At 37.8% G+C, this 14,060-nt stretch overlaps 1 protein-coding gene across 1 annotated transcript in view; it reads right to left on the bottom strand.

Annotated features, from left to right (window-relative positions):
• THSD7B (thrombospondin type 1 domain containing 7B) overlaps positions 1-14,060 on the bottom strand; it is a 384,726-nt gene that overhangs the window by 327,752 nt on the left and 42,914 nt on the right. The window contains exon 4 of the mRNA XM_049615274.1: positions 4,925-5,094. Within this exon, the coding sequence (XP_049471231.1) occupies positions 4,925-5,094 (170 nt within the window). The remainder of the gene's footprint in view (positions 1-4,924; positions 5,095-14,060) is intronic.

The raw sequence follows: 14,060 nt of genomic DNA on the forward strand, positions 1-14,060 counted from the left end.
ACAAGCCTAGTTGTGACAAAGACAATAATACCAATGGCTAGAAATCAGGCAAAAAGGGATGTTCTGTAACAGGGGTCTGGGCTTAGTGCAATAGGATTAGCAAACCTGAAATGTCACTGGTAAAAGAGTTTGAGAAATTCCTATTCCTATTTCAATCATGTGAATTATACCTTGAGCTAAATAAATTAGAACATTTTTAATGTCAAGAACAGCCTGATAATTTCATGAGTACTAAAGTAAGAACTCTTCAATATTTTTGCTAAGCACAGTAATTCAATAAACATTTGCTAAATCACAGTAGGATAAATTTGTTATACTTGATTTTAAAACAGTCACTAAAGTGAGATACACAAACAATGAAACAGAACAGGTAAAAACCAATCTCAATTTAAACTCCTGGCAACATAATTGCCTTTAAATATCTAATACTCTTTTTCTAAACTTATCTCGACTTTCACACTTTTGGGGAAAATATTTGGAGAGAATATTTGAAATATATATACATTTGAAGTATACATACACTGACTTTCTCTTATACCCATAACCCCAACAGTGAGGGTTTTTTTTCAAAGTATAATGGTTACAGGCCAATTATCTTCTGTCTTTTGGTCTCATGTGAACTGTCATCAAATAGCCTGTTGTTAACCAGCAAAGATTATTTCATCCAGTTATCTCTGCTTTTCTTTTAGCATGAAGAGAGAGAAAATGCTATAAACACACTTCTTCTCTACCAGTCAACACTAAAGGAAGTTCTAAGTGCATGTTTCCCTTAAACCTTATTCTCACACCCAAATGAGCATATTGACTTTAAAACCAATTTCTAAAGACATGTAAAGGACATTTCTAGGCCCTCAAATGAAGGTGGAATAGATATCCCCTTCAATTGCCCCTTAGGATGTCTGTTCATCTGTTCATAATGTAAATTACTTTATTTCATATCTTAAAAACTTCTTGGATAATCAGATAAGTGTGCAAGTAGGACATGAGCATATCTGAGAATTCTTTTGGTATACTGACATTTATACATTCTTATATACCGTTAAGAATATGAGACTTCTCTGTTAAAAACATGCTGTGGGGAAAGAAAAGCTGTACCCATATTCTCAAAAACAAAGTCTTAATTCTAGAACAGCCCCAAAGGCCTAGGTTTCCAATGTCACTGTGAAGGTCTTATTCTCTGTGTTCCCCTCACACCAATTCACATGCTACCAACACAAATGTGTTGAACACAAATGTCTCTGTTCCTTTCCATATGTCCCCTCTGCCCCCACTTAGAGCATTCTTTCCTAATGATCCCACACACTCTTTGAGCATTACCTCCTTTTGAGAACCTCAGGGTTCTCAGACACCATTAAATGGTTTTAGCCATTATATATATACTTACTTACTTATTTACTTACTTACTTACACATTACTTACAACACTACAGCATAATGCTTAGTTCAACTGTTGTTCCAATTAAAAAAAAAAACCTGTAAAGGGGTACCTGGGTGGCTCAGTCGGTTAAGCGTCTGACTTCAGCTCAGGTCATGATCTCACGGCTGGTGAGTTCGAGCCCCGCGTTGGGCTCTGTGCTGACAGCTCAGAGCCTAGAGCCTACTTCATGTTCTATGTCTCCCTCTCTCTCTGCCCCTCCCCCGCTCATGCTGTCTCTCTCTGTCTCTCAAAAATAAATAAACATTAAAAAAATTTTTTTAAAACCTGTAATGTAATGAGAAGCACCTTCATATGAGTGTCTTGTACATAACCTAAAACATAGTTGCTACTTAACAAATTATTTTTGAAAAAAAACAAAGAATGTGTGATTTTCATCTACCTTTTACTCAACCAGTCAATAGATTTAAAAATAATTTAACAAATTGGAAGCTTGGAGCAACATTTATGTGGCTTATCAAAATTCTATACAGTTCAAAATTAAAGCCTGCAACTCAAACATTTAAGTCTCCATACGCTACTGAGACCCAAAATGCACTAAGTCGCTATACACTACTTGGCATTTCGGGATACATTCTCTTATCTGACCATATACTTCCTTATGTCAACTCTGGGTCCAAAATGATAAAGACATAAGACTTTCAAGAACTATTTAATCTTACTGGAGTGGAGGATGCAATTGATGTCCCGTTCTTAAAAGAACTGTGTCCATTTAATGTCAAATAATGAATCTGAAATAAGAAAAAAATTCAGGAAGTGTTCTTCTTAACTACAGCCATACCAATACTTTCTCCAAATTTTTTATTTAGTTTTTTTTTTTGGGGGGGGGTATTTTTTCTTCACCATATAAATACATTCTATCTCTATGTCATTTCACTCCGAATTTGTTGATATCTCAGTTTCTAGGCCATGTTTTCATGAATGGAGAATAACTACCTCCCAGTCTTTATTAGATTTTGAAGGTGTGTTCTTTATCTCAATGTTTTATCTCCTGAGAAACTATGCTTGAATGCAGGCTGAGTGGCTTTAATTTCATTTCGGAAAAGGGCAAGAAGAAAGTGCTCTCTCTAAACCAAACTTTCAGATTTACAGGTAAGCATCACTCTTGCTGGTATTTCTGAATTATAAAAGAGAAGCACAATTCTCTCTACAATAATAACTGGTAAACAAAATCATAAATATTTTTCTACATTTTCATTCCCAATTCTATTGGCTTGGCTCCTATTACAGGTAATGCTTCTCATATTGATTGTTATAGCACTACTTTGGCTGCCTTTAAAACATCACATGAACACTGAACAAAAGAACCAGTTAAATATGCCATAGATATTATGCCATTTCTATAAGCACCATGAATTGAGGTCAAATGGGGAATGGGACACCACTAAGAAGTCACCGACAGAACTGTATCAAAGTCAGAATTCAGCCTCAACATCAAGCATATACAAGAAACTAGGAGGCCGTTGGGGGAGAATTAGCATTTTTCTTTTTTACTCCGGAATCTAGATTTGATTTCATTCTATTACATAAGAGATCCATGGAAATGGGTCTTGGTTTTGGGATTGGTGATTTTTTGTTGTTGTTTATTTTGGTGTGGTTTTGTTTGCTTGTTTGTTTGTTTTTATTCATTGGTGGTTGTGGTGTTTTCCCCAGGGTTGTGTTCCCCTAAGATCAGGTTCTTGAAATGCAGAGCAGCTAACTCACAGCAGATGGTGGGATTTTGTAGGGAAGAAAAGTCAAGCAATTTCAGTCCAAAGATTGAACAGAGTATCCTAGAGTTTAAGGAAAAATTAACCTGTGGGAAAGTCAATTGTCATTGAGAAAAGAGTTCTCAAAATCAATGCTATTAAACTTCCTTTTCCCTCTACAGTCTAACATAAAAAAAAAAATGTGATGTTCACAGAAACTGATGCAAAAACTGTCACCAATTTTGGCCTTTATTATTGCATTAGCAGAAAAGGTTAGAAATATTTAAATTTGTCCTCTTTAATTAGGCAAACACACTCACTGGTCCATTACAATAGCAATTCAATTATTATCTTGTGTTTAACTTGAACCAAGAAGAAATTCTTTTGTTGCCAGAAGTCTCAAGGTATATCTATAAATGATAACAGTAGGAAATTAAGGCATTTATGAGAAAGGAAAGTAATAGCTGACCAATCTCTCTCATTCACTCCTATACAAAAGCAAAAGAAAGCCTTTGTTAATGACTACCAAGGTAAGTAGTAAGCTATACCACGTCTCTAATGCACTTGCTGACCCTCGAAAACCCTAGTACTATAGACAACAGTAAAGACAAGAAACGACAAGGTGGAACAAAAAAATTACCAAGGTCTTAAAGAATATTCTAGAGCTCTTTCTCTAAATTCTGTTCGTCCAAAGTCAGAAAAGTAAGCATAGTCACGTTCTACCCTGGAACAGAAAGTGTGTAAATTGTCACTTTCCAAATGTGACATTAGATAAGGAAGAAAATTTAATTACTGTTTTTAAAATAACTCTAGCTCTGTAAATGTGACACTGTAATTTTAATTGTTGAAGCAAACTCTAATGATTCTGTTAAGATGATCCCTCTATAACTGAGAAGTTAAATTATCCAAGGTTATGGTCAGAGATGCCTCTGGAATGTTGAGAGGCCATGTCACACACAAAAATGTACCTGGTATGAAAAGCTTTACGGGGTAAAATAGATGCATTTCCATACCAAGAAAGCATGCATCTTGCCTTCTACAGTAGGGAATTTATGTGCACACTCAAGGAAACATTCCCACCTCGACTACTTCTGCAAAGAGAACTGCCATGTCCTCCAATGTGGCTGCGATGCCACACGTTCTTCTAGAGTGGAAGCATTCCTGCTCACTTTTGGCGTTTCAGCCAATGGACTGAAATAAACCTGGGCTGGTTTTTCAGTCCCTATATGTAATCACTGTCTCGAACTCTAAAACAAATGGGGTACTGCTAAGGCTGTGCATGCCTGTCAGAGAGTCTACTATGGAGAAGGCTGTTTTCCCTCCTCCTCTGTCTCCTTCTCATTTTCACATTATTTAAAATATGCCAGTAAAATAGTGGATCCATGACATTTGAAAGTGATAGGCCTGTAGAAACTCCCACATCCACAAATTCACCCAAACAGCACTCTTGGGAGGAAAACGAAAAAAGAATGCTACTAATTCATGACTGATTACTCACTCCAACCTACCAGCCCCTTAGCTTATAGCAATTCATTTTTGCTACAGCTCTTAGGTATATGCTCTCATTTAATTTTCACAACGATCCTTTGAGGCTGAAGTTATTATTATTGCTATTATTTCTAACTATTGCCAATTATTACAAGTAGCAGAACCTAGGACTGGTTTGCAAATTCTCAACAAAACAAATACTAAACCTGTGAGTGCTGAGGGTCCATTATGTCAAGAATAATATGCAGAGATAGCTTTAAAGTTGATTCCCTTCCAGTCAGCTGCACCATCTGTCCCTGGAACTGGCTGCCTACCTTCCTTGGCCCTCTGTGCGGTGGACGCTGGCGTGCTCTGGGCACAGTACACCTCCCGGGTCTGGATCCCACCTCCACAAACGGGTCCCGTCACAGGCCAGTAGGGGTCCTGCTGCTCGAGGAGAAGAGAGACTTGGCATTCTTTCCATTCAGAGGTCCTCCAGGAATACCTGTTTGGTTTGATTTATTTAAAAGAAGAAGAAGTAAGGAAAATATAATATTCTAAAGAAAACTTAAGTCACAATATCATATGCATGTAATAATCATTCTAGGGCCAAATCTTCACCTATAGATTAAAAAAAAAGTCAATTGGCTTTGTTTGTTTGTTTGTTCGTTTTTAAAGTCAATTGGTTTTGATACTAAATCCCTTTTATTTCCTAGGAGCAAAAAATCACAGCAGCCTCTCCTGGTGGCAGTATGGAATAAGAGGAGTGAAGAAAGGAAATGTGGATACACAGGGGATGTGCCTCATCCCAGGTACTGTAAGAGAGTGAAGAATCAGACGAAGGATGTGAAAACCCAATGAGCCTGTTCCATAGCAGCCGAACTTTTCATGGGATAACACTTCACAAACTTCTGGATGACTATGTGGAAGTTGGCCTTTTAAAGATAGTAGAGTAGTGTGTGAATGTGTGGAGTTGGGATATATGATTTTAAATGGATAGGGATGACCAACTTTTCAACCTTCTTGATACAGGACAGTATTTCAACTTGTTTGACCCCATTAGCATAACAATATACATACTAAAAATGAGTTATCAGTGTGACCACTATATTTAACTGATGAGTGTTTTATATATGCAGACATGCTGTTATTTAAACTGACTTAATAATATATTCTTCCTGGTTTATAACTGGTTAAGATACATACTAATAGACACACATACATACACATGCACGCACGCATACAGATACGGGGAAGAAACCCAACGGAGTTTGAACACAACTTGCAGAAAACAAACAATCGTAACAGCACTGCACTCAGACCTGGAGAATTATTTCAGACAGAATTTCCTTTTGTGGGTTATTACAACATTCTTCAAGCCCACATCATTAATAGAACCCTATAGCATTCACATAAATACCAATAGACTCATTAACTTCTAGAACAATAAACAAAACCTAAGAACATTCTTGTAACTGCTGTCCCATTTCAGATTTGAGGAAAAATTTCTCAGCATTGTGACTACTTAAACGGAAAAAAAAAAGCGATAAAAATGAGTGTGTGTCACCCAAACACTGGCCTTACAGAGATTAGAGTAAAATAGAAGTCAAGTCACAGACATCAAAATAATAAAGCAAATCTCTCAGAAACCTAATAATAACCAAACCCCTTCACAATGAATGTCATAATTCTAAAAAAGCTTGAAAACCTGACAGTCATTAAGTCTTATAATTAAACATTTTTAATGTTTATTTATTTTTGAGAGAGAGAGTTCAAGAGGGGGAGAGGCAGAGAGAGAGAGAGACATGCACACACACACACACACACACACACACACAGGATCTGAAGCAGGCTCCAGGCTCTGAGCTGTCAGTGCAGAGTCCAATGCTGGGCTCAAACCCACGAACCGTGAGATCATGATCTGAGCCAAAGTCAGACGCTTAATCGACTGAGCCACCCAGGAGCCCCTCATGAAGTCTTATAAAAAGCGCATTGTAGGAAAAGAATTTGGACAATCCTGGGGGGTTCACTGTGACACAACTCTTCTCCCTCTGCCTCCCCACTTCATTTTCACATGGTTCTCCCAGGCAAAAAAGTAAGTCAGTAGGCTGGACAAGACTTTGGGTGAGCAGTGCAGGTTCTGCTTATGTACACGATACAGACAATAACCTGTTTCCAATTCCTGGGAGTGACAGACTGAGAAAAGTTTGATTATTTCCAAAGGTAGGTCTTCTCCAGAGGCAAACTTCTGAAGCCTGTTCTCCTCACTCAAAGTTCTCACCCTGTTCTCCATGTTCACTCAAGCAGAAAGCTTCTCCCTCATGCCCCTGAGTCCAGGGCAGATGGCTCTGTATTCCAGGGCAAAATGCAATGAGGTAAGGGTTTGTTGGGATGGATGGCTACCAAGGTCTCACTTCAGATCCCTTTCCTCCAAAGATCCCCTAGGCAAAGAGCTTCTGGCCATTAAGGAGGGGGACAGATAACAGTAGCTGAGTAGAAGCCTCCTATGATATAGTTAACAAATAAGGTAGGCAAAAAAGGGAACAGTGTGGTATAGACAACAGGCATGCTTTACAGCTGAGTTGTGCCTTGCCACTTACTAGGCATGTAACCGTGGCCCAGTTCTGTTTTCCTATCTTTAAAATGGGCATAATAATACCAAATGTTGAACATGGCATGGAATAGATGTTCAGTAAATGTTAATTCCTTTTCTGCTTCTGTCCTTCTACATGCAGGTTTTGCCCCTTGCTGCCACAGAACACACACACACACACACACACACACATTAACATTTTATGTATGAGGACTTCATTGATTTCCTCAAGTCCTAACATTAGAGATCCAGGAATACTATGGCCTAACTTCCAGCAACCAAAGTTCAGCAGAGTATAAAAGAAACATAGAGTTCAGAATTACAGCAAGTCACAGCAATTTTTTTGCTTGTTTGAAAGGAATGGGTCACGCTGTATAAATAGCTTTTTCAATTAATTTATCATGACCCTAGAAGAATTAGCAATGGAGGAATTTTGGAAGTCATTATGGAGAAAAATGAGAAGAAAAGTTTAACGACTATGGTTTTATGTAAAGTAACAAAAACCCTGTTGGTAGCTCATTAACCAACAACACCCAAATTCCATTCACTGGCAAACAACAAATTCTCTAAAGAAATATAAGGCATTTATCACTATCGCTATTGTTTACCACCTCAGAGAAAATACCAGACAAGCAAGTGGCAGAGGGAAAATGATCACCAGGTAAGGACTCCTATATTCCTTTTTAAAATCTGTCTTTCACAGTCTCTCGTCATCCTCTTTATTTTTTTTTTCGAAAGCCCTATCTATGTGTAGTCACAAATCACCCTGCAACCATGAAAACTGAATGTCCAAACTCTATCAACCTGGGGAAGTGTCTCCAGGAACTGACAGAATGAGAAATCAAAGGAGTCCTTTTGGCTAACTGGTACTTTCTCCTTTAGAAGCTGTTACAGCAATGGTCCTCCAGCCTCTGGACAAGACGGCATCCAGACTGCCTGGGACGCTATCTTTAATGGTGAAGTCCCTGTCAAAGAACAGGCCTTTTTCACCTCTCTCTCCAAATTCTGATGCCTTTTAACACACCCTCATTTTGTCCTTCTGTTTAGGAGGGAAATATGGGGAGTCTCAAAGGCCAGAGTCCTACCTCCTGTGGGCACAAAACATTTTTAATTGATTGTGGAAATGCCTCAAGTAGACAGCCATGGAATGAAAGACATTAGTCAATCCTCATGGCCCCTTAGCAATGTGACTGTGGAGGATCCATTTGCTTTTTTCAAAGTTTCTGTCTGAACACAACAGCCAAGGCATTAATTTATTTGGACTACTAGAGTATCATGACATGGCCTTCAAGTAATAATAACAACAACCAATACCTTCTGTATGCCTACTCTGTGCCAGGCACTCCAATAACAAAAATAGGTGTGTTACCTCATTAAAGTGTCCCAACAAACCCTGAGGAAAATATTATTTCTGCTTTTACAGATGGGATAATTGGAATAAAAAAGAAGTAATTCTTCCAAGGTCATAAGTAATTGGAAGAGCAAGATTCAATGTCAGATTTATTTTTCTTTAATGAAATGGCAGGTAGATTAAAATAGCGAATGGCAAACCAATGAAACACGATCAAAGGATACTGAAAATAAGTTCAGTAGGCAATAGGTAGCTACCTGTCCTGCCATTATGAGGACAAGTAAATGTTGGTCTTGGTCTGAGGAAGTGGGTTCTGGACTAAAGAAAAAAAAAATCTCTTTTTGTTGGTGGCAAAGATAATGCCAGTGACAACTAACTGATAATGTTTTATACTGCCTATATATATATTTTTTTCTTTCAGTCTCAAACAAAAATAAAGTTTGAGAATATTTTACAGCCAACTTATAATTAGAGCACTGTGGTAACATAGGGTCAAGTTTTGGTGCTTTCAGGATATAATTTAAAAAAAGAGAAATAATATATAAGCCAAATTAAAGGATCCCTAACTATAAAAATTAAAATTCCCATTAAACCTTACAGAAGGTAACTTTAGGCTTGAAATCAAATTCTCCATGTTGCTCCCTACTGATTAGAGTGTTAAGTAAACTTGTCATGATCCATTCATGTGAAAACAGCTCCAATGTCCCCACTACTAACTAGTGAGAGAGCACATCTCCAACCACTCTGGAACCCCACCCTCTGAGAATGGGAATGCTGATAACTCAAATACTGAATGCACAAGGAAAAGAGCTGATGCAAGGGCATTCTAGTTAACATAAAGATACGTATGAGAGCCTGAAGGCAGGGGGAGGGCTAGAAAGAAGGACTCCCTAGAAAAAGAAAGAGGCCTACCCAAATAGTAAGGGAATCACTTACACAACCACATTTTCATTAATCCTTTCTTTCAACAAATAATTCCTGAGCTCCAATTATGTGCCAGGCAAGATTTCAGACAATAGAAATGCACAGCAGTAGGCAAGACAAAGCCCCTGACCTTGAGAAGAGAAAGAGCTATTTCTGTGCCATGACCAGGGAAGTCTTCAGAATCCTGGAGAACATGAGGGAATGAGTGGTCAGGGAGCATTCTAGGCAGAGAAGAGCACATCCAAAGTTTCCAAGAGACCGAGTGTTTGGCACTCTCTAGGGTATCGCAGAAGCCAGTGTGGCTGGGTCAGGTGGGTTAGGATAAGAGGGAGAGAAAATGAGGAGTAGTCAGGAGCCAGTCTATAAAGAACATAGTAGGCCAGAGTTAGGACTGTGAGTGTTATTCTAGATATGTCAGGAAATCATTGCAGAGTTTTGAGAACGGTAATATGGTGTGATTTAAAGTTTTAAAGATCACCCTGGCTACTGAGTGAAGAATAGACTATGGGGGATGTGAGGGAAGGAGACAAATTTGGAAGGCTTTGCTCATCTAGGAAGGATGATGGTGGCTTCAACTGAGGCAGTCATAGTGAATGTGGTGAGAAGTGACCAGATTCTGGATATGCTGTGAAGGTAGGGACAGCCTTCCAATGGATTAGATAGAGATGAGAGAGAAAGGGAGGAGTGAAGAATGATTCCAAATTATTTTTCCCCAAGTGTTAGCACCACAGTGTGTTGGCAATGAATTCTTAAATGAGACAGCCCAGAAAAGGGGACAAGAACCCAGACATCAGGGAAACCATGTATTATAACTGAGAAACTCAGTTTTTCTTCATTTACTTTCTAGAATCTGTTTTCCAAATCCTTCTCCCATGCCTGAAACTCATTGCCCAATATTCTTATATGGTCCCTATAATTTAAGTCTCCTTTTAGGAAATGGTCAATAAGTATATTCACATGATACATATTAAAAGTTACAAGTTTAATTGCCATGCTGAGCACTGGGTGATGTATAGAATTGCTGAATCATTATATTCTACACCTGAAACTAATAAAACACTGTATATTAACTATATTGGAATAAAATAAATACTGAAAGTGTTAACATTAAATATGTTATGATTCTAAAGAAGTATATGCAGCTTAAAAGAAGAAACCAAGATTAAGTCAAAGAAATTTCTAATGGCAGAAATACATATTCCCATTAAGAGATATAGGAGACAAATTGTGGACTAGGAAAAGTGATTTGAGGCCCTGAAATTCATTTGCCAAGATAACCAGCTTGTCTTCCAGACAGTGATGTTGTCTAACTCAAGGAATCCTGTACTTAAACTATTCTTCAAACAGAAGGGGGATAGCAGAAGGAGTAAGGAATGAACTTATTGCTATGAAGCAATGAGTAGAGACATCGTAAATTAGCAAAGACAAAATTAAAAAAGAAGGCACATTAGCAACTCTTTTTAAAAGACCTCCATCCTACTAATGTGACATAAAGTGATTCTAATAGCAACAGGATGGCAGGACCATCAGAGTTTTATAGCAACCTCTGCCCTTTAGAATGTATGCTTTATCAGTTTCACAAGGCTTAGAATTGCTTAACGTGTGGATTTCTTTTCTCCTACTAAAGACTTGGATTTAAAGCAAAGCAACATGGAACAGAATCTTAAGTGATTTAATGATGACAGATTGAAAGAATAATTGCATTAGTTAATGGTCATGTTTTGACTAAGCACATATAGATTTGCAAACACTCTTGGAATTGAAGCCCTAGTACAAGGTATTCAAATTAAATGTGTGTATATTAAAAATCAGTGTACTGCAGCATGACTAATTTATGATAATGTCTGTTGCCCTTTTAAAGTTGTAAATGCATTTAGAAAAGAATTAACTTGTCATTTTTTTTTGCTGAACAGACGACCAAAATAAAGGGAACAGATCAAGCTTTATATATTTTATGCTCTAGTAATTTTTTATTGAATACAGTGAGACTATTGATTATGGAAAGCTACTCTGAAGTGCAAAGCTCTTTGCCCTTCAGCAGCTGGCTTTGCCAGCCAAACTCCACATATGTATTATTAATAGACTTCTATCACTATGCACAGCACTTAGCAGTACGTTAACTTTTCTTACACTAACAGGGGAACAAATCTTCCATCCAAGAGGACTTAAAGTGGCACAATAGGGACTCATGAAAAAATATGTACCAGTAAAAGATAGATTCAATAAAGCATCTGTCTTCTTCTGTTGAAACAATTTACAGATATTTGAAACCATTGTTTCTTATCTAACACACAGTCTCCTGAGGGCTCCAGGTCATCACTCCTTTATTCCTTAAGCTGTTTAATCAAAACAGTTAACAACAACAACACAAAAATCATCCTTAACGAATCCATGAATTCATTTAAAAAATGTACTGAGTTCCTATTAGGTACAGAGTGCTTGTTTGCACTGTGGTAGATGATCAACAGCAGATTCAGAAGATATGGTAGGTGATATTCATGCCGTTCTGTTCTGGAAGGCAAACTTTTACAAACTGAGACTGTAATCTCATTTCTCACCCTTTCTGAAGCTACTCTTACAACCGAATGAAAATAGAAACTTCTTATCTGGAAAACCAGGCACACTGTTAGCAGAAGAAAGGTGGCCATTGGGCACAATATCAGATCAAGCTTCATGTGTCCATCCCTACCCTGGGTAGTTGTTCTTATTTAATCTCCTTGATGATGTCAGTTTCGGCTGCTCTTTATAAGAAATCACTCTAAATCCTTCACACATATTACATAATAAGTAAAATCATGGAAGAAAGTGCCATGTGCATAATATTGTTCTGGAACTACCCTACATTTGAACATTTACTCATTCATTCATTGTTTGCTGAGCATTTACTATGAGCCAGGCATTTTTATAGGTGCTAACCACTCGAAGGTAGAGGAAAAAAGTAAATAAACAAAAAAGTAAATAAACATCCCTACATATGGGATGATTTGTAAGAACATTACCAACTATTATAAACATTCTTAAAGGATATGGTAATCATGTTCTGGATGCTCTAGTTCAACATACAAATTTTTGATTGTGTAATGATGTGAAAGTGAGACACATTCAGTAGAAACCATACTTTGAATTTTGCTCTTTTTCCATCCAGCAATATGCAATCTGATACTCTTGTGATCAATGAGCTGCAGCTCCCAGTCAGCCATGTGATCACAAGGGTAAATTATAGATACACTTACAACCATTCTGTATCCATGCAACCATTCTGTTTTTCACTTTCAGTACAGTAGTCAATAAATTACATGAGATATTCAGTACTAGTATAAAATAGGCTTTGTGTTAGATGATTTTGCCCAACTATAAGCTAATGTAAGCATTCTAAACACATTTAAGGTAGGTAAGGCTAAGCTATGATGGTTGGTAGGTTAGGTATAGTAAATGCATTTTCAACTTACAATCGTTTCATCCTGCCATGGGTTTATTGAGAGGTTACTCCATCATAAGTCAAAGAAGATCTTTTACAAGATTCTTAATATGCACAAACTAAGTGAACAAAGACTGAACGTTTTCAGTCTCCTGAATTCTCTAGAAATTAACAGTGACAGGCTGAAGCAGGTGTTGGACAAACATCTCTTCACAACATAGCAACCCTGTTCCAGCACTTACAGAATTCCAATGGGCAAAGAAAGCCAATAATCAAGCAAAGTTTTCCCTGCCATCCTTTTCCTTAGCTCTATCCCTGGTTTCAATATCATCTACAAAGATCTGTCAACTAATCCCCAGAGTTTTCTCAAGGAAAAGGAATTTTTTCTGGAAAATCTAAAGTTGGGTGGAGTGCCTAAAAGAGATGTTAGGGAGAATCAGGCTGGTCATGGGTTGTGGACGAAGGGTGTTGTACAGAGAAATCAAAGTAGGCTGCAGGAGACCCAGACACATTTCTCAGTGTGAGTGTGCACAGATAGATCATAATAAGGATAAATTCATGCATACCAGAGACAAGGACAGATGGATCATGAGAGCCAATCTATTCAGTGTCAGACCCAAACAGTGAAACAATGTTTTACAAATTGGCTTTTCTGTGCAGTAATATCACAGTATATGTAATAGGATCAACCACACAGCTTCTGCCTTAAGATCTTCTTGGGAGTTTTAATCTACATTGGTCACTGTCACCTTTTAATACTGCTGTCTTCTATTCAATTTCAAATTCTAAATGATCATTTAAGAGACAGAACAGCCATTTTTTTTTTTTTGCATGAAAATTGTTGTCTCCTGGTGAAGTGGTGAAAGTTGCTGGTAGGTCATCTGAGGTGTCATTTCCAGGAAAGGTGTTGACACTTTTCAATATGTTTGTCTGTTATGGTATCTTCAGCCTAATGGGCTCTCCACATAAACACAAGGGATCTGGAGTCACAGCTGTTCTGGCATCAGGTTGTGCCTCAGTTATCTGACATTAAGCATTTAAAATACTTCCCTGGGGTGCCTGCTTGGGTGGCTCCATCAGTTAAGCTTCCCACACTTGTTTTCAGCTCAGGTCATGATCTCATGATTCATGGGTTTGAGCCCTGCATCAAGTTTTACACTGACAGTGTGAAGCCCACTTGGGATT

The sequence above is a fragment of the Panthera uncia genome (genome assembly GCF_023721935.1).
Source record: "Panthera uncia isolate 11264 chromosome C1 unlocalized genomic scaffold, Puncia_PCG_1.0 HiC_scaffold_3, whole genome shotgun sequence".
Classification (NCBI taxonomy): Eukaryota; Metazoa; Chordata; class Mammalia; order Carnivora; family Felidae; genus Panthera; species Panthera uncia.